General features: G+C 42.9%; 1 protein-coding gene across 3 annotated transcripts in view; it reads right to left on the reverse strand.

Moving 5' to 3' along the window:
- Positions 1-18438, reverse strand: part of zyx (zyxin) — a 31855-nt gene extending 13417 nt beyond the window's left edge. Inside the window, exons 1-4 of one of the 3 annotated variants that reach the window (XM_079503547.1) lie at positions 18142-18438; positions 4897-5132; positions 3499-3803; positions 490-585 (exon numbers count right to left, since the gene is read on the reverse strand). In XM_079503547.1, the coding sequence (XP_079359673.1) occupies positions 490-585; positions 3499-3803; positions 4897-5119 (624 nt within the window). In that variant the 5' untranslated portion in view covers positions 5120-5132; positions 18142-18438. Of the gene's footprint in view, positions 1-489; positions 586-3498; positions 3804-4896; positions 5133-16625; positions 16929-18141 lie in introns of those variants that run through there. The other 2 variants (XM_079503548.1, XM_079503546.1) reach the window with 2 other exon arrangements.
- Positions 18439-20545: the final 2107 nt, after the last annotated feature.

A 20545-nucleotide genomic window follows, 5' to 3' on the forward strand; every position in this document is an offset into this window, starting at 1 on the left:
TGACCGCCTAGCTCGCCCTCTGCCTTTGTTCGCTCTGACCTCCTGCTTGTTGTGTTTGTGGCTCAATCAGCACAGAGTTCCAACAAACGCTGATCGGAGACAAAAACCAACCAACCCCTGGCACCTTCTCCTAACTATTTCCACTATTTGCTTTCTGTTCTGTTCTCGCCCTCTCTCTCTGACCACATCATTCCATCTCTGGGGGTGCGGAATACCTACAGCGAGTCGCCTGTGACTCAAAGTCTGCAGTGGTTTTAGTTATATTCTGCGCTGCTCCCTGCCTCGTCGTCACTCATGTTCTCCTGTAGCTGTGCTCTGAAACCTGTCATGGTTTTGTGTCGATGCAGCTAATCTCTGAGCTGTGCTCCACAGCCCTGCCTCATTAAATCTGATTTCCTTTCCTTCTTTACAATTTCTCCCCCCCATCTCTTTCTTTCCTGCCATTTATTTCCGTGCGTGTTCCCTCTCTCTTCTCTTCTGCAGTGCTACCTTGGGGTTGAAGGGTCCTCTGGTCTCCATCTCAGTCAGCAGGTCAGTCAGTGAATCCAGCTGCTGGTCGAAACTGGTCTGCTTCTCCATCCCCCTCTGACAGAGGAGCAGAAACACAGGGATGAAACAGAGTCACAAAACTTGCACACGCACACACACACACACACACACACACACACACACACACACACACACACACACACACACACACACACACACACACACACACACACACACACACACACACACACACACACACACACACACACACACACACACACACACACACACACACACACACACACACACACACACGATGTTGTTGCTGTCGGGCGGAAACCTTGCGTGTCCAAAATCTGTGTTCCAATGTAGTTATAATTTAGTCACTTTTCACCGGCTAAATATTTATAAAACCACTGATTTACAAATGTAAACTATTAATATGAAAAATAAAACTGATTCTGACCTGTCGTACCATTTTGGCCTCATCTCTATGGGCGAACATTTTCTGAAATGTTAAATATCCAAATTGTTCAAAAATGTGCAAAAATAACAAATCTACATTGTGAGATTGTAGATGCATGTTCGAGTGCCGTTCATGACAACCTTTGCTGCATGTCTCTCCCCTTCTCTCTCTCCCTCTTTCCTGTCAGTCTTCACTTGATACTATCAATATCAAGGCAGAAAAGCCAAAAACAAATCTTTCAAAAAATGTAATAAAAATCGCATAGATATGGAGATAACCCAGGTTTCCACCCGGAAGCGATGATATACTGAACTTAACCGTTTCAGGATGAAAGGAAGCAGATGCCATAGGAGTACAAAGGTGCAGGGAGAGGAGGATGACAGATGGTGACACTAAACCTCAATCATGCTTTGGCAACAAAAATCTACGTATTTTCGACTGATATTTTTTTTGTCTTGTCAAAAATACACATACTTGTGACCGAAGCCTAAACCAGGCTTACAGTTGCTTACAGACGCTCTGTTGTTTTTGTCTCACTACTTGTATTTTATTTCCTTGTTTTATGGTGAATACTTGTATTTTATTTCCTTGTTTTATTGTGAATACTTGTAAATGTATGTGAAGTTGTTTGTGTGTATGAGTGTATAATATATATATATATATTCTGTGAAGGTATGAAACAGCTGAGGTTGTGAAAAAAAGAGAAAAAAAAGCAGTTGTAAGAAAAATATATGCTTTTAATTCTGTGAAGTTGCCTAAACTGAAAAAAAAAAGTTAAAAAAAAAAAAAGAAGTGATTGGTGTATCTTACAGGACGCTAAATTCATCAAGAAGAATAGTCGAGCATAATTGGTATTATCATTGAAGCTATGCTGGTAGCAGTCCTAAGTAATAAGACTGTACATTGAGGACACCTTCACACACCAGTTTGACTCAGATTCTGCATCGTTTGCCTTTCTGAAATTGAAACAAGCTCTTGTCCCGACATACTTCTGGTCCCTGTTCAATGGGTTGGTCCCGTCACTGCTGCAAAACTGAGCGTGGCGCTTTGATGGATGTTTGCTGTTTAACCCATTTTGAGCGGGAACCCCTTTTGGTGGTTACATACATTATGTTATAATTTAGCTATTGAAAAATAGCAGATCTACAAGCTCATAGCGCGCCACCGAGTGGCGCGCTACGAGCTTGTAGGTCTGCTATTTTTGAAAAAACGTGAAAATATTTATTTCAGAAAACTGGAGGATTTAGAAGATTTTTTTTAAATTTCGACGTCGGGCCTAAATGGGTTAAGCCGAGGGTGTTTTATACTTGGTTGTGCACCGGTGTTGCATACTGAAAACAGCTGAGCTTGTAGATCTGCTATTACCAGTATAAATCAGGCATGCATTATGCTTTGCAACCAAATGTACCACTTGAGAAAAATAAGAACTTTGAAGTTCAGATTTTTTGAAAAAGTTGAATTATTGTAATTATTAGTGTGGCATTTAGGAAGAGCACCAGTATGTTTGTTTATGTTACTCCAAAGTTCAACTAAGTTCTCTAATCAGAAACCACATAGCATCTTACATTTTTTCCTCCCTTTTCTGAAAAAGGCCCAAATTAGTTCCATGGCACTATGCATTTTCATTCCAGCAAGTCAAATTAAATTAATGCAACACTTAAATTGCAAGTTTTATCCACTGCCAAGAATGCCTGTTCTGAGTTTCACACAGCAGAACTCCCGTTAACATGAATAGTCTTCAGATTTAATCTTTGGCAGTTGGCACTGCAGTACTGTTTCTTTACCAAAAACGGCAGTCTACAAAAAATCTTCATGACATGGATGTGTAATATTCTGTTTGCAAGTCATTAACCCATTTAGGCCTGACGTCGAAAAAAAAAAAAAATGTTTTCTAAATCATGACAATTTTCTGAAAGATTTGAGGCACATTTTAACGATTAAAAAAAAATAGCAGACCTACAAGTTCATAGCGCGCCACTCGGTGGCACGCTATGAGCTTGTAGTTCTGCTATTTTTCAATAGCTAAATTATAACATAATGTATGTAACCACCAAAAGGGGTTCCCGCTCAAAATGGGTTAACATGGCGATATTTCCGCCTATCAAGTCCCATAAACCGTGCAAGCCAAATTCTAAGACGTTCTCAAGCCGACCCTGAAATGTGTGAAAACAACCGTTCCTGGGCCGGATGACGACACAGTGGTTGACCCACCGTGGTCTCTGGGTCCCGCAGATACTCCCCAGCCTGGCCTGGGATCAAATCCCGCAAGAACCTCACCCCGCTATGCTGTCTCCATCTGAGCTGTCCTAGGGGCCTATATCTCCACGAAGCAGCATTTCCTGCAAACTCTCTGGTGGTGAGTCACAAAGGGATGTGTGTGTGTGTGTGTGACAGTGCCCTCAACTTGTCCCCCAAATTGAAATGATGCTGATGGTAATGTTGGCATCGGAAAACGCAGGGTCAGCAGAAGCGACATGCAGACAAGACAGACAGACAAAGAGCGGTGAGCCACCCTGTGCGCTGCAGATATATCTCCAACTCACCTGTGCGTTGCCAACGGCAGCATTGGGCACGGCGCCACCGGAGGCGGCGGGGACGACGGATGGGGGTGGGGGAGGAGGAGGAGGAGGAGGAGAGGGAGGAGGGGGTGGTGGGGAGGGGGCGGCGGGCAGACAGGCGATATCCTCGGGAGGGGCGGGGAGGGGCAGGTCGTCGGCCACTGGAGGTGGTGCGGGAAAGGCGGGAGGAGGGGCGTCAAGGGCGGGGGGCGTGATTTGGCATTCGGGGGGAGGGGCCGGCAGCTCGTCATCCAGCGGAGGAGGAGGCGGAGGAGGGGGCGGGAACAAGTCTGGCAGAAAACGGGGAGGTTTTATTGGTTACGAGCTCTGTCAAATTATAGCACAACGTTATCTTCAAGGTCATTGCACTCTCGCGCTTCTCCGTCCGTCGTCTTGACCGGCGGTCATTCATATTATGAGACATTTCATCGTGTTAATTTATCATACGATGCTGGGAATGTACTGTATATTGTGTAACTGTCCCTTTTTGTACACACAATCATCTGAGAACCAATACAACGGAAGCCAACAAGAGAATTAAGTCCTGTTACACAACTGTCTGACTCAATTTGCTGACTATGCACCGTATGCCGTGCTCACCTACTACTACTGTAATGTATGTACAGTATGTATGCCTACAGGCTACAGTATTATGCTCCCAAAGGAGCGGAGAGCAGGAGCAGCCTGTCCCACCAAAGATACACGTGCAATGTCAAACGTTTAGTAGTATTTTAACCATAGTATTTTTGCTGATATGGAAACTAAAACCTAGCCTGGCTAGGTTTTGCATTTAAAGCACATATTTTTTACTACGGCTTGTTTTTGGGACCCATCATACAGATCTACAGACACTAACTGGGGAGGTTAGGGTTTGGAAGAAACGTTTGCAATGTCAAACGTTTAGTAGTATTTTAACCATAGTATATTTTTGCTGATATGGAAACTAAAACCTAGCCTGGCCCCATATCCTTTTGCATTTAAAGCACATATTTATTTACTACGGCTTGCTTTTGGGACCCATCATACAGATCTGCAGACACTAACTGGGGAGGTTAGGGTTTGGAAGAAAAACAAAAACGTAATTTTAGAGCTGAGCTTTTATAATATGTAAGATTTGCATAACCCATTTTGGGCAGGAACCCCTTTTGGTGTTAGCATTATGTTATGCTTTAGCTATTGAAAAATAGCAGATCTACAAGCTCATAGCGTGCCACCGAGTGGCGCGCTACGAGCTTGTAGGTCTGCTATTTTTGAAAAATCGAAGAACGACTGACATAGAAACATAGCTTTTTCAGAAAACTGTCAGGATGTAGAAGACATTTTTAGAATCTGATCTCAGGTCAAAATGGGATAACAACAACAACAACAAAGTAGCATGGGTACCTTCACAGAGTGAAGGGGGAGGCGGCGGCATCTCTCCGACCCGACCAATCACACCCGAGCCGACCGGCGTCGGCGACGGGGCGTCGGGAGGAGTCATGCTCTTGGGCCGCGGCGGAGTCACAGAGGCAAACTTCTTTGGCTGGTTGTAGAAGGAGGGCGTGGTCACTTTGAAGTTCAGGGAGGACGTCACCATGAAGGGCTTGCTGCCGTTGGACTCCTCCATCTTGTTGCTTTATCTGAGGTGAGGACACACAGAGCAGAAGAACACAGTGGTCAGTCGGCCCCACGCTATTAAGACTTGACCACATGAATAGGGCGCCTAACTCTGGGGCGGACGTCTCTGGGATGGACATTCGGCAAGCTCGCGGTGAGTAGAATTGTGGTGATTAGTAGTGCTGCACGATTCGTGCTCAAATGTGAATCTAGATTTTCCTCCACAAGAATTGTGATCTCGTTCTCGATTCTAATTTTTTTTTCCATTAAACTATTTATTGTCTTTAGTCTGTAGTTGCTGAACATTACTACATGTGGCACCTGGAACCCACTACTGTGGCTTTAATCAAAGTGCTCGACTTAACCCATTTAGGCCTGACGTCGAAATAAAACAAACGTTCGCTCTGAAAGAATATATATTCAAAGATTTGTGCCGCATTTTTACGATTTTTCAAAAATAGCAGACCTACAAGTTCATAGCGCGCCACTCGGTGGCGCGCTATGAGCTTGTAGATCTGCTATTTTTCAATAGCTAAAGTATAACATAATGCTTAGTTAAAAGGGGTTAAAACTTAAAGTCTCTCTCTTGTAGCAAAAACACAAGAGTAACTAAAATGAGTTGGACAGCCAACTAGTGCTGCACGATTCTTGCTCAAATTTAGAAATGAGAGAACATAGCGGTGTCTGAATCTAGATCATTTAGATTCATCATAGTGCAGCACTAGTGAATCGTGAGCTTGTGGATTGGCTACTTTCGGCAAAGAGATTTGGTGTAGACTGGTGAAAAAGGAGCAGACCTGAATTGACCGTTCAGTCATATCATCAGGAGGACACTACGCGTATTATATTCTTATTATACATTTATAATAACATAATATATATAATTATACATGTCAATGACGTCATTATATTATATATAATAATATGCTCAGCTCAATATGAAAATACATTGTTCCGTCATTGTTCTGTCATGCAATGAGGTACAACTTAGCCTTCATTCCTTGTAAAGTTAAACATAGCTCAGAGAACTAATGGATTGGCTTTTAATGTCATTTGATGGCTTCTTACTGAGAATAACCCATGGCTTTGAAATGATGAAGTAGAATGTCTTGGGGCTTTTTAGGAATTCAAATCAAAACAAACCATTTACAGCCAAAACTCTAAGCCGCATAAGGAAAACGTCCAGATGTGTATTACGGATGGGATTTCCCTTTAATCAGTCAACTGTTTAAAGTTCAAAAGAAACCCGTTACATTGCAAAGTGCAGTGTCGAGTCCAACAGCTCCAAACCAACTGACAAAACAAATGTCAGAGTGCAGTACAACTGCCATTAGGATGGCATGATGTGTAACGTCATGTCTCTTGTGGTGGTGACACATGCAGAAAACATTCTTAGCAAGCTTAGGAGGAGTAATTAAAAGACAAGTCTTATTCAGTGTCTTTCAAAGTTGTGGTTTGGGCATTGGATTATAACTAGTTCTAATGCAATTGCAGCCAAACAAAATCATATTAACACACACACGCACGCACGCACGCACGTGGGTGTATTTTGAGGCCAACCTCAGGCTATGTTAAAAAAAACAAAAAAAACACTGGCATTCCATGGTGGCACTCAAAAATTCCAGAGATAAATCACCATATTAAAACACATGATGACCTCGCCATCGCTATCTGAGAATTCCGCACAGTTGGAACACATTTCCAACAAGGCCACACTGGCCCTGGCCCCTGCATGGGTGACGACCGCAATCAAATGCTTGTTGCCCCGGTTCCTCCACCTTTAGCTCTTCTTAGCCTACTTCAAATATGATGTGCTCACTCACTACCGCAAGATATTCTCTTTGGAAGCTACTTCAAATATGATGTGCTCACTCTACCACAAGATATTCTCTTTGGAACTTAAGCTACTTCAAATATGATGTGCTCACTCACTACCACAAGATATTCTCTTTGGAAGCATCACCGGTCCCTATCTGCACCCTACATGAGTTGTTTGTACAAAAGAATGGCATGTTTTCAGTCAGATCAATAATAATAATGCAAATGTGTGTTGCATGATCCACATGTGGATGCATGTCGGTTATCTGTCTGGCTTTCCTGAAGAAGATGATTATCTGAAGAAGATCCCAGTGATCGAAACGTTGAATTAATAAACTAGTGGAGCCGAGTTATTCCTTACCAGTGTTGCAGACTCTATTTCTTTCCATTTCTTTCCAATGCTTATGCAACTAGTCGCAACTTAACCGTTTTGTTTGCAAGGACTTGTGACTAGACACACACATTATGAGTGTTTCATGGTGTGGAGAGAGACTTTGCATTCTTTTAAATAGCTTTTACATTTTAGAATTATCTTACTAGTACTTTGCTGGGTGTTTTATTGTATTTGTGTATTGTCCTGAATGTATGCATTGACCTGAGCAAAACAATTAGCCCTTGTGGATATTAATAAAGACATCTAATCTAGTTGCATTGGTGTGGACAGTCTCAAAGGCTTGAGACTTGACTTGGTTTGGGGGAACATACAGATGTTTTTGATTAATTGGTTGAATAATTTATAACACACTTGGGCTAAAAGCATAACACAAAGAAAGTCCCGGGGACTTGTTTCCATTGTGGTATGTATATTTCATGACATGTTACAATTACAATTACAATTTAGGCATTTAGCAGACGCTCTTAATCCAGAGCGACTTACAATAAGCAAGAACAAAAGCATGGGAATACATCACATATGTAAAAAGCATTTATCGCGAAACATGCGTAAGCTAAGAACGTGACTAGAACATATCTATATAATGACACTATACATATAAACTATAACTAGAACATATCTATATAATGACACTATACATATAAACTACACATATATGCTATACTATGCTGTACATATATACTATGAAGTGCTATGACTACTATACACTATATACTATGAAGTGCTATGACTACATACAATGCACTTATTGTGCTGTCTACATGACATGCTATAAGTCTGTTTCAAATGCTATATAAGTCTAAGAAGTGCTGTCTAAGGGGGGTAGGGTAAGTGCTATGGGCCATGATGGAGTCTGAAAAGGTGGGTTTTCAGACTACGGCGGAAGATCGGGAGTGATGCTGCAGTTCTGATTGCAACGGGAAGTGCATTCCACAGTTTTGGGGCCAGAAGGGAGAAGAGTTTGGGACGTGTGGAGCGTTGTCCCGGCGTTTTTAGTGAGGGTACTTCCAGCTTCCCTGCGTTGGCTGATCCGAGTGCGCGGGAGGGTTTGTAGGGTTCAATCATGCTGGCAAGATATGGGGGAGCCATACCTTTGGTTGCTTTAAATGCCAACATCAGAGTTTTGTTTACAGTATATGTATGGCATGTAAAAAAGAAAAGCATTTACACCCAATTCACTGTTTACCAGACAATAGCCATAACAACATGGCTTGGCTGGTATTGTTTTCTTCTTTTGAGTCCATTTGGTGCATACATACTGTACATACATGTCTATGGACAGATTGTTTCAGCACAATGGCGCAATCACAAAACGGTACAGGTGTGCCTACATAAATAATGTAGGCCAAGTTCAAATATGGGTGTGGCCTGAGCATGGGTGCCGGAGGTAGGAGGTCAACAAACAGTTACTGGCTCGCTGGCTGATACTATTCCTTTTCATTGGCATTGCTACAACATGTTAACAAGCTTGCTGTGGACATTTCTCAGTAGGCCTAACTGTAGTGCCAAATGCCAATTAAAAGATTTTGACCAGTACTACCCCATCAAAACCTTTTGGACACACACACACACACACACACACACACACACACACACACACACACACACACACACACACACACACACACACACACACACACACACACACACACACACACACACACACACACACACACACACACACACACACACACACACACACAATTATGAGGTCAAACTCCATTCTCTCACATTCATGTGTTGCAGTTGACCCTTACATAACTACAGTGCATACACACACACCGATGTGACGGCTGGTGTTAAAGCATCGCAAGAACATGATCTCACACACTCTCTAAAATGGTTGCTGCTGTGTGTGTTATTAAACCTTAATTCATCTGTCTGCCAAAAGGGCTCATGGTTTGGAAGACCAATTTTTCCTCATTACACATATAGCTTACATTTGGTAGAGCAAGTGGAGCACGACTCCCATATAACCTTTTAATTAAGATGCACAGTCTAAGAACAGTGTTGTGTGCACTAAAGCAAGACATGTCATGTTCAAACGGTGTCATGGAGTACTGTGTTACTTAACGGATGTCTACTGTGTTACTTAATATTGATTCCTGACTTGACGATCAACACAAAATCCATGTCCCTGACAGTATGAATACCATCTGAGAAGTGAAGCACTGGCTTGAAACAATCAGCTGAAGGTTTCATGTTTCCTTTTGACTGTAAGGCAGAGTCACGCTTTCGAGTTCTGACAAGACAAAGACCAACAGCAATTTAAAAAGTATTTTGTGATCTACTGCTGCTGATATGACCTCAGCTTATCTTTCAACAGAACGTCACTTTCCTTTAGAGACGAAGCTGTCATGCTGGAGCTTGCCATTACATGTTATCACTCAAACCTTAAACGTTTCAGCACTCAGAAGAAACCAGGGTGAGAAACGAAAAAAAGATGTCCGGTTCACACCCCAGTGCCCCCTCCTAACTCCTCCTAAGTGCAGTTACTAAAAGCCACAAACTGGCAGCACTTTTAGCTGTGTTTCCCTAGTGGAGTTAAATAATTCACCAAAATTGCTGAAATGAAATACTGGCAGAGGATGGTCCGGGTCCAAAGGAGAGAAGTGAATTACCTCGCTGCCTGCAGGATAACAAGAAGCAGATTTTCCAAGTTGAGGTATGGCACAGGTAACAACCAAAAAGAGCTAACAAACGATATAATAGAAGGAGTACTTGAGGCCCCTGTACACGGAGCTACAGTTGGGTGCCACCGATATTGTCCCTTATCATTTGACCCATTTAGGCCTGACCTCAAAATTTAAAAAAATCCTTCTAAATCCTCCAGTTTTCTGAAATAAATATTTTCACAATTTTACAAAAATAGCAGACCTACAAAGCTCGTAGCGCGCCACTCGGTGGCGCGCTATGAGCTTGTAGATCTGCTATTTTTCAATAGCTAAATTATAAAACACCAAAAGGGGTTCCCGCCCAAAATGGGTTAACTGTCCTTTTGCGCAGATCACGCAAACCTCAGCAAAAAGAAAAGGACAATATCGATGGCCTCCAACTGTAAGTGTACTGCTCGTCTGTTCCTGGTTTACCATGGTCCCCTATGTTACATGATAATGCCCCCAAATATGCCGTCTTTCTGTCTTGATGCAGAAAAATAAACAAGAGAAGGCCAGAGATGCCTGCTACTCAAGTGTGATTTAACCTATAATAAATTAGAAACAGGCTTAATCAACTCAATTCTGCCCAGACTCTTCATTTAAAAAGAGACGTTTCTTCAAACAGCCAAGAGCCAAGATAAACCTGCTGCTTTTAATCAGGTTCACATCACTGAATATCAGCAGACTGCTCTGCACGGGGCATTACCAGGCAGACTTTCATCAATATAGGCTAATGGCTTTCGTTTGAGAATCTGTACTTTGACAAAGAGTGGGCAACAAGCTTTGATCTAGAGTCTAGCCTATTCATTACAGCACATGCTTGCAACCCCTTCATTATAAGGAACGGTTGAGAGCTACCTTGGGGGATCACTTCAGAGAAATTACATTGCAAAAAGTCTTTTCAATAATTCAGGAGTGGCAATGAGAACTCGAGGTTCGATTCCATTTGCTGCGTCTAATGATATGGTCATGGGGATTCAACACGATGAGATCAGTCCTACTCCTATATGACGACCACCCCCCCCCCCCCCCCCCCCCAGTGCCCGACCCCCCCCCCCCCATGGACCCTGCAAAACCATATGAAACCTGATCCCAGAGATGAGAGAACGCTGCTGAGGAACACATTTTGGCACACTCCATTGCGATGACATCACCTGGCTTCTCTCTGCCTCTCTTTCATTATATCGTTCCTCCTTTCCTCTTCCTCATTTTTCATCCTGTTCACAACCGCCCTGTTGCCTCTTGTGTAGCTTTTTATATATATGTATGGGGGGGGTTGACTAGTGCATTTCTGCTTCATGCAACAGGAACGTGTGGGCAGATGGCGCGAGATGAGAGATGACGCGCAATAAAAGTCATGAGTTGGAATCCAACCAGCGTTGTCACAACACGCTCTGTGCCTCCGCAGAATATGCACAAACTGGCTGAATCACCACTAGCGCAGTGCACACCCCCCCCCATTCTTCTTCCTCATTTCTAATTCCATTGCGGCCATACATGAATGTTGGTCTCTCTGAAGTTCTGACCAACCGCGACGACACGTCATGTTTTGTTTAATTGAAAATAGTACTCTTCGGCGAGCAACACTGACATACAAGGAAGTGTAGATTACTACATAATTACAAACTACGTATTTGAGTCCACAAACTCTCTCAGTCCCGGCCTTCAGCTCAGTACGTCATTCCAACTCATCGTCAACCTCACCTCCACCTACTACCCCTCCAATTGCTTTCACGTCACGGTCATGGCTGTGTTTCATCAGTCCTGCCTTATCCCATTTTGGGCGGGAACCCCTTTTGGTGTTTTAAACATTATGTTATAATTTAGCTATTGAAAAATAGCAGATCTACAAGCTCATAGCGCGCCACCGAGTGGCGCGCTACGAGCTTGTAGGTCTGCTATTTTTGAAAAATCGTGAAAATATTTATTTCAGAAAAATGGAGGATTTAGAAGATTTTTTAAAAATGTTGAGGTCAGGCCTAAATGGGTTAAGGCCACGACAGCGGATGGTATGGGTGTAGTTTACAGTACTGGGGCCCCCCCCTGCATAAATAATGTACCGTAAATAATACGCCAGAGCTTATTAACTGTGTTATGATTTCCACATGTTTGGGCAGTGTGTATATACCCAAGAGAACTGGAAGGCTACTTGAAGAGTCCACGCATGATTACGGAATCTCTGTCGTGTCGGCTGTAGGTCTCGCACATTTGTATCTAGGAATGAACATTCCTATTATGCTATCCTATCCTATTTATGGATCAATTTCATTTGATGTTTCAATATTAATTTAGTCCTAAACTGCAGTATATGACAACATTCATTATTGTCTCCACCAGGCCGAAGGCCATATTAGCCATATTAGTATGTTTTGCACTCCGTCTGTCTTTGTCCGTGTGTGTGTGTGTGTCCGTCCGTGTGTCCGTCCGTCTGTGGACAGCTAATCTCCGGCACCGTTAGCTTGATCGCAGCCATACTCTGCACACACACACTCCCTGAATGCCACAGCTGAACCTCTGCCCCAAGGTTTTCACATTGGCCTCTTATAGCGCCACCAGGAGGCCGCTTTGTGCAAAAAAATGTTTTGGACAGTACACCTACATACTTTGTCCAAACAACACGCAAATGGGTACACAGTCTCTCTAGAGCCATTCAACGAAACAGGTCTTTCAGATTTCTCATAATAATCCACCCTGATTGGCTACGATTGGCTTCTAAAGTTTTGTACCCATTTTGTACAAATCGCCACAACTCCTCAACGCAGCGTCCGATTGCGGTGAAACTGTGCATGCATATTCCCACTAGGCTGAGGAAGAAATGACACTTGACAGTTTTCAAATCAGCGTCATGGTGGCGCTACAACAGGCCAAGTTGTGTCACACACACACACACACACACACACACACACACACACACACACACACACACACACACACACACACACACACACACACACACACACACACACACACACACACACACACACACACACACACACACACACACACACACACACACACACACACACACACACACACACACACACACACACAAAACATGTTTATATTACTCCTAAACATTTTGCCAAACATCACACACTCGTATCCTCCTGGTGGAGACCTGTGCCCAGAAGGGCATTTTTTTCTAGTTGAAGTGTGTGATTCCGGTGTTATTAGTAGTAATTGAAGCCAATGGTGCAAAATGCAAGGTGCAATTTGTGTGCACAGAGCACAGATAGTCTAAACATAAACAACAGTGGATCACATCACACAGATCAGCTAAAGCTGTGCTATTTGGCCATGGAAAGTACCTCAAAGTGCTGTAGTAGTACATGCTGTTATTATGTGTGGCTTGGCTGTTTGGTCTATTTCTGGAGTCTTTCCTGACAGTAACCACACGGGCGGCAAAGAAAGGTGCAAAATATCCATGAAGCTGTGGCCTAATACGCTCTGAAAGAAGCCAAGAAGGGCAGCTAGGATACCTAATGGAACGAAAACTGCCTCTTTAATTAGTGTCTAATTATAATTGACCTGATTTTGCTGCTGTGTGATGGACCTAATTATATCTACCGAATGCATTCTCACATGGCCCAACATGGCGCCATCTTAACATGATTTATTTTTTCCTTTCTAGTTCAAACTGCAGTTAAGAGGTTTTCCCAGAAATACATGGTACTTACTTATAACAGTTGTACTAATATGTCCCATTACAATAACAGTTATACTAATATGTACCATTCAATAAAATAAAAAAGGTGAAAATATATATATATATAAACCCAAGTCAGTTTGTTTACTGCATCTGCCAAAGCAGGCCAGTCTGGTGTTAAAACCAGCTCGGTGACCCCTATTTGACCATATGGATTAAATGAATGAACCAATTCCATATTAAACAGCACCATGTGCCATTGTTGTTCAGACAGACTGCAGACAAAACAGCATTTTCTGACTTCCAGTACTTCCAGTAACTCCTGACATGGCCATTCATTCATTCTATCAGTGTGACTGGCCCATTGTTGATCCAACTCCATTGTTAAGATTTAAATGGCACACCCACTTTCAGGCCAGGGAAAGCGTGTCAGTCTGTCTGGGCCGAGGCTTACTCATGAGGGACAAGCGCCGTAATTGAGTCCAATCTTACAGGTCACTGGCCATTCATTGAGCTCTCCCACTATCAACAGCAGGTACACTAAGTGAACAAAATGGCCAACATTTGTTGCAATATTGCTACAGTACAGTACAGTAGCGTGACAATTACAGACCCCCCCTGTCAGCCCCCCAACCCCACCCCTTCCGCCCGCCCGCCCGCCAACCCATAGAACTGCTTGCCTGTTTATTATGACCAAGTGCAGTCATGTGAGCTAATGAAAAGTGTCAGGAAAGTCAAACACAATGTACATGATACAGCAAAACATGGGATGACTGGTGAGAATTCTCTGGACAGACGTGTTGGCTTGCACAATTTTCGAATCCCTCCGCAAAATAATCTTAAATTCAGAAGTTGTGGAAAATGAACAGAAAATAAAGTGAAAGTCCTGCCACTTCCGTTTCGCCTCTGCAGTCTTAAGTCCTACCAGAAACCAAAATTTCCTGAAGCCTAGCTAGCTAGATAGCTGCTAGATGGCAGAAACATATTTTAAAGAAATTTTAAAATACATTTTTGTGAATACAGCAAGCATCATGATTGGTTAAATACCCTTCTGGTCTATAGTAGAGCAGGTGACAGCTTCCTGTTCTGAACTTTTACAGGATGGAGTTTTAACTTTGAAGACGGTGGAAGAGATAGCCTGGCTTGAGAGACTAAATGGCGAGGGAAAGAAGGAAAGAAGTTGCACTGAAATAGCTCGACTTTATGGAGGCTACAATTAGGGAGACCTTTCTGTCACCCCAGTCATAATGGGCAGCCAACACATCCATTCAAAGATGTTCACCCGCAATCTCCAATTTACCGAGGCGTCAGCAAAGAAGAGTAGAAACATAACCTCAGCCTTCTCACACGGAGAAGAAGACACCACCCAAACCCCAAACTAACGCTCAGCCGAGCCGTCTCACTTCAAGTTATTCTTAAACGCAGGTCATTATGGTGTTGGTGGAGACTGCCCCACCAGACCAGACCCCCACAAGTATTACACTGAAGGAAGAAGAAGTCGGAAATGCATTGCACAACAGTCTGCCTGCCTTCTTGTGCTTTTAATCACAGGATTCGCACAGTCTCAAAAGTTGTGGTCTGTTTTAAATGGCATACCGGTATATCTGTCTGACTGGTAGACACATCCATGAGTGCAACACTCAACGCTTTTAAGCCTGAGGCAAAAAATCCTGACACAATCACACAACATGCATACATCACTCATTATTGTGAGAGAGAAAGAGTGCTGCGCAACAAGCACACATGCTTCCTCCATCACACATGTCCTTATAGGGAGCAAGTCTTCATAAGAAGCTACAGTACTACACATGATTCATTCCTCAATGTACCGGTAAATGCTGAGCTAGGACACCTAGAGAAAATATAACCTCTCCCCACATCTCAGTAATATGTATCTTAATATTTATGTGATGTCATCTAGAATTAAGAATTTCCTGGTAAGTTCAACTTCTACTAGAAACACATACAGAACTGTGAGAAAAAATGTGGAACACCCTACAAACAGTCATTAAGACATGTGAATCCCTTGACTCCTTCAAAACCACTCTCAAAGGGCACCTACGGACGGCTGCAATTCGAAACTAGCCCCCGTAAAATCTGAATCCCCCACCCACCCCTTTTCCCCCTTACTGTATATGTTTCTTTTCCCTTTCTTACCTCCCTACACGATTTCCTGTTTTTGTGTATAGATGTGTATATTTGTACGTCTCTAAATGTTCTGATAAATTGAAAAGGGTGGACCCTGTTGTAAACAAGTGTAATGCTTTATCAGTGTGTCGTTCACAGTAACAGTTTTTGTATTGCTTTGTGCTTTTTGATAAATTGAAAATGGTGGGCCCTATTGTAAACAAGTGTAATGCTTTATGGTGTCGTCCACTCACAGTTAACAGTTTTTGTATTGAGTTGTACTTGAAAAGTACTGTAATTCTGCAAACTGTTAATCAATCAATCATTGAATGGGACATCATACGCTGCCCAGCCCCACCCAACCACCCACATCTTGGCATCATGTCACCCACTGGTAACATCATGCCACATTATGGTTCATGGTTAGCCTAAGATTTAGACTCTCGTAGATGTATTTATGTCAGAATCGATAAATACATCTACGAGTCTAAATCTCAGGCTATAGTTCATGGTGGGCAACACAACTGCAGTCCAGCACACTCACTCACTGACAGCTGACAACAACTGGAGACAATAACTGCCAACAACCGACGGAGGACAGTAACATAACGTAGGGCAAAAATAACACCACGAAAACATGTATATTATGACGATGGAGATATTATTTCAAACATTTGGCTAACGTTAGCCAGCTGAGAAACAAGGCTAACGCTAGTACTACACACAATAAACTAGCTAAGCGATAAGAGTAGTTGGGCTCAAAAAGTACAGATTTAACAACGCAATGTCCGCCGACTGTCATTTCTATTGTAAATCGTTTCAATAGATTATTACTGTCGTGATGCTAAGAGAAGCGGCTCATAAATTCACTCACCTGCGAGCTTGAGCAGCCTGGGTGTGTGTGTGTGTGTGTGGGTAGAGAATGAGCATACCAAGGATACGATAGTGACGTCACAAACAAGCGGAAATTCCACGGAGCCCTGTCTGTCATCGCGTCACACTGCTTTCACGCGTCAACTCAAAGCCAGGAGGAGGACAACCTTTTTTCATCAACGTTTTGTTACTTGGGCGACTTTAACTTGACAATAACGGTGCAGTTTTGCACATCAAAGGGTAGGGAAGTCGCCAAAGTTCCCCATGGTGAGTCTGGAGAGCATTTCTGCTGGACTGGATGACGCATATTTATGACACCACTGATGAATCCTTCCTTGGCACACCGTCATTCAAGCAAATACATGTCAAGTCAAATGTATTGACACATTCTTTTACGCGCGCGCCCACACACACGCACACGCACACACGCACACGCACACGCACACACACACACACACACACACACACACACACACACACACACACACACACACACACACACAAAATAATATTAAAGCACCAAAAACTATTCTGCTATTAGGGTTTGTTGCAAATTGCAATCAAATGGAAATGTATTAACAACAGGCCTATTCAGACCAAAGCTGTTAGCTGGCAGCAGTTGAATACAGCTGGGACATATAGGCCTATATGCATTTAAACCAAAGGAGTGTATTATATATAGGCCTAACTTTTTTTTTATCAGACTGTGTGCGTGTGTATCTCTCTCTCTCTCTCTCTCTCTCTCTGAGAAAACGTACGTTTACATTGCCAAAGCAGAAGTGGAACAAGACAATCAAAATAAAACAATGTATTTCTCCCCCCCCCCCCCCCCCCCCCCCCCACTCTCTCTCGCTCTCCCCCTCTCCACTATCTCTCTCTACCAGGTAGAGAAAGTGGAGAGGGGGTAGTACCCACTGTCAAAAGATATATTTCCTAATCAGATCCCTGTGGTTATTCTTAAACGCCAGATCAGGTGGGTAATCTAATTGTGACAGTGCTCAGTGACAGATAGGTCCCTGTTCTGTTCCTGCTCATAGAACTTGTAGCTTCTGGACTTCCGGCTGACGCTTCCGCATATCCCTGGATACTCTGGCTCTCCTATCTCCACTATCCATCTCTGTCGGAGAGTCCTAGGACGCTTTGTTCATTTTCACAGCATTCCCGTGCACAGTCAATCAATGTCAGGCCAAAGGCAGGCCAACACCCACGTAAAGGCAGCTATCACTCTGACAGCTCTAAAAAGCTGCAAAACAAGTAGACTGTCATGATAGTTCTATAGCCTATAGGCTATCATATGACTTATTCCACTCTTTGTGGTTTTGTGTCAGTTCAAAAAATACATCTATCCTCATAGATTAAATTATAAAGCTGTGCATGCCTGTAACTCATTGTGATACCATAAGTTAAAACAGTCTAGCTTATTAGGTAACCGATGACAGTTTGCCTCATAGGTAAAGAAAGCTTCTCTTAAAATCTCCTGTCCTTAAAATTCATATAGCATTACATAAGATCATTACCTTGTGTGTACGCTCCAATCTGGACCTTTCTGAGTTCTCCCTTCTCGTATGTCCTTTTCTCCTGGTCCAAATTTGAGTCAGAGTTGTCTATAATAGTAACTTCTCTTTCCTTCTCCCCCTTTCAGTTCCTCTGCAGCTGTTAGACCCTCCCCCTGCCCCTCTGGAAAAGGAGTGACACCATTCTTCCAAACAAGTTCCTTCTCGTTTGACTTTCGATCGGGACGTGTGTATTACTATGTAAACACCACCCTCTCTCTCTCTCTCTATCCCTCTTTCTCCCCTTCTATCTGTCTCTATCTCTCTGTGTGTGTGTCTCTCTCTCTCTCTCTCTCTCTCTCTCTCTGTGCCCACCCCTCACACGCGTGTGTGTGTTCTCAGACTGTCCAGCCAGACCCCTCCTCCTTTCTTTCCCCCCCTCCGACTCTCTTTCTTTCTGTCTCACTCTCCGCCGAATTCTTGCAACATTCTTCATTCTATGACATCAACCCCGCTGCCTTCCCTTGTAAGGTCAGAGCGAGGGAATGAAGAAAAGAGAGGGAGGGCGAGAGGGAGAGATAATGGGGCTAGAGAGGCTTGATTAGATACAGACACTTAAAGCTGGTCGAGGCTAGAAGCAAAAGAGAGAAACAACACTGTAACAGTGCTGACTGCTGGAAAGAGTTGGCTGTTGATGGCTCTATTTACTTTCAAATGGTTCTGAAGGAGAGAGAAAGAGAGAGAAACATTTTCCTTCAAAGCAGGTTTAGGCATTTTCTTTCGCTTGCCCCGACAAGCCACATTGAAGACCAGATGTTAAAAGCATTAACGTGCACGAGTTGCCAGTGAAATAAATGCCTGATCATTACTTCTTTGGCATTGACGCCCTGAACATGCAGAGGCATTAGAATGCCACCATGTTGCTCATTATGTTCAATTTTCAGAGAAAGAGATGGGTCATTTTCACACTTAGGCATACTGTTGTTTTTTTTACGTACTTTTTGCTTTATCCCGACAATAGGAACTATTGAGCTAAACTAAACTATTCGAGCTAAACAACATGATTCAACCAACTGGAATTCAAGCTGAGACCAGCAGGGGTACTGACTGTACGTTGGTCCACTACAGCAATGAGGAGTCCCAACCACTACATCACCGCTAAGCCACATAATGTTATGCCTCGTTTCCTTTTTAAAATAAATATTTGTCCCTTGTTGAGAATGACAGCTGGAATGTTTCCGAGGGATACAGCATAATGGTGACACCGGAGGGAAGGCTTTGTCGATTCTTGGCTGACAGACTGTTCCTCATACCAGAGACGGTCTCAACCACTACGCTGCTATCTCCAGGCACATCATTTTATTTCAAACCCCCAGCTGTTCACATTAAAACTGAGGCTATGACTCAAGCTGTATTGACCTGGCGAGGACAATGACACCTCCCATCCTGCACATCTGCCACCTCTATGACACAACTTCCCCTTGTGTGACACACACACACACACACACACATACACGTGTACACACACCCCCTCGGGGAACACTCATTTGGGCCGCACCTTCTGGTCTTATCACACATTCAAGGTGTATTGTGTGCACTGTACACCTGGTGTAAATCATGTGGCCTGACAAACGACACGTCATTGTAATTGTTATTGAGTTACAAAATCAAAATGACCTCAAAGGTTGGTAGTAAGACGAGGAGCTGTTTGCATTATTTATTCAGCTTGTTTAAACTACATGAGGGCTTTATATTAACTTACAGTACGTATTTCATTCCACACGCCAAAAGCAAGATTCGTCTTCTTAGTCTTATGAAACCACTGCTTGCATGAAAGCTGAAGACATCAAGGTCATATGTTGAAGTTATGAGTCATCGATTGCATGCTTTTATGAGTTATGATAGCTTATGACTTTCACTACACTCCATTTCAAAGACAAATATTGTACTTTTGACAAAATCACATGTCTATGAAGGGACCTGTGGGACCTACAAAAATACAATATTTTAAACATTGTGAAAATAGCTCACAACGCAATATTATATCGCAAGCAGTACTTGTAATTTGTACCTTTGAATGCTTAGTATTTTAAAAGCATGTAATTATGAATACTGAAGTATTTTTGGACATACAATACAAAGACAAACAAGGTGGACATAGTCCATATAAAACCCTACATTCATATACAGGCTTACACACAAGGTTCTGTGTAAACATGAGGTTCTGCAGCACTTCGGAGCAGACGAATATTTGGCTTGTATGGCTGCATACATTTTAAGCAGCAGTCGTGCCATCATTATAAGCCACATTGAGTTTCTGCATACTGCTCTTTCTGTAGCGCAGCCAGTGGGCACATTTTATTGGGCACATTTTATTGGGCACATCTTTCACATGTAGATTTGACCAGGATGTCTATACTGTCACTCA

This window comes from Electrona antarctica, assembly GCF_951216825.1.
Source record: "Electrona antarctica genome assembly, chromosome: 6".
Classification (NCBI taxonomy): domain Eukaryota; kingdom Metazoa; phylum Chordata; class Actinopteri; order Myctophiformes; family Myctophidae; genus Electrona; species Electrona antarctica.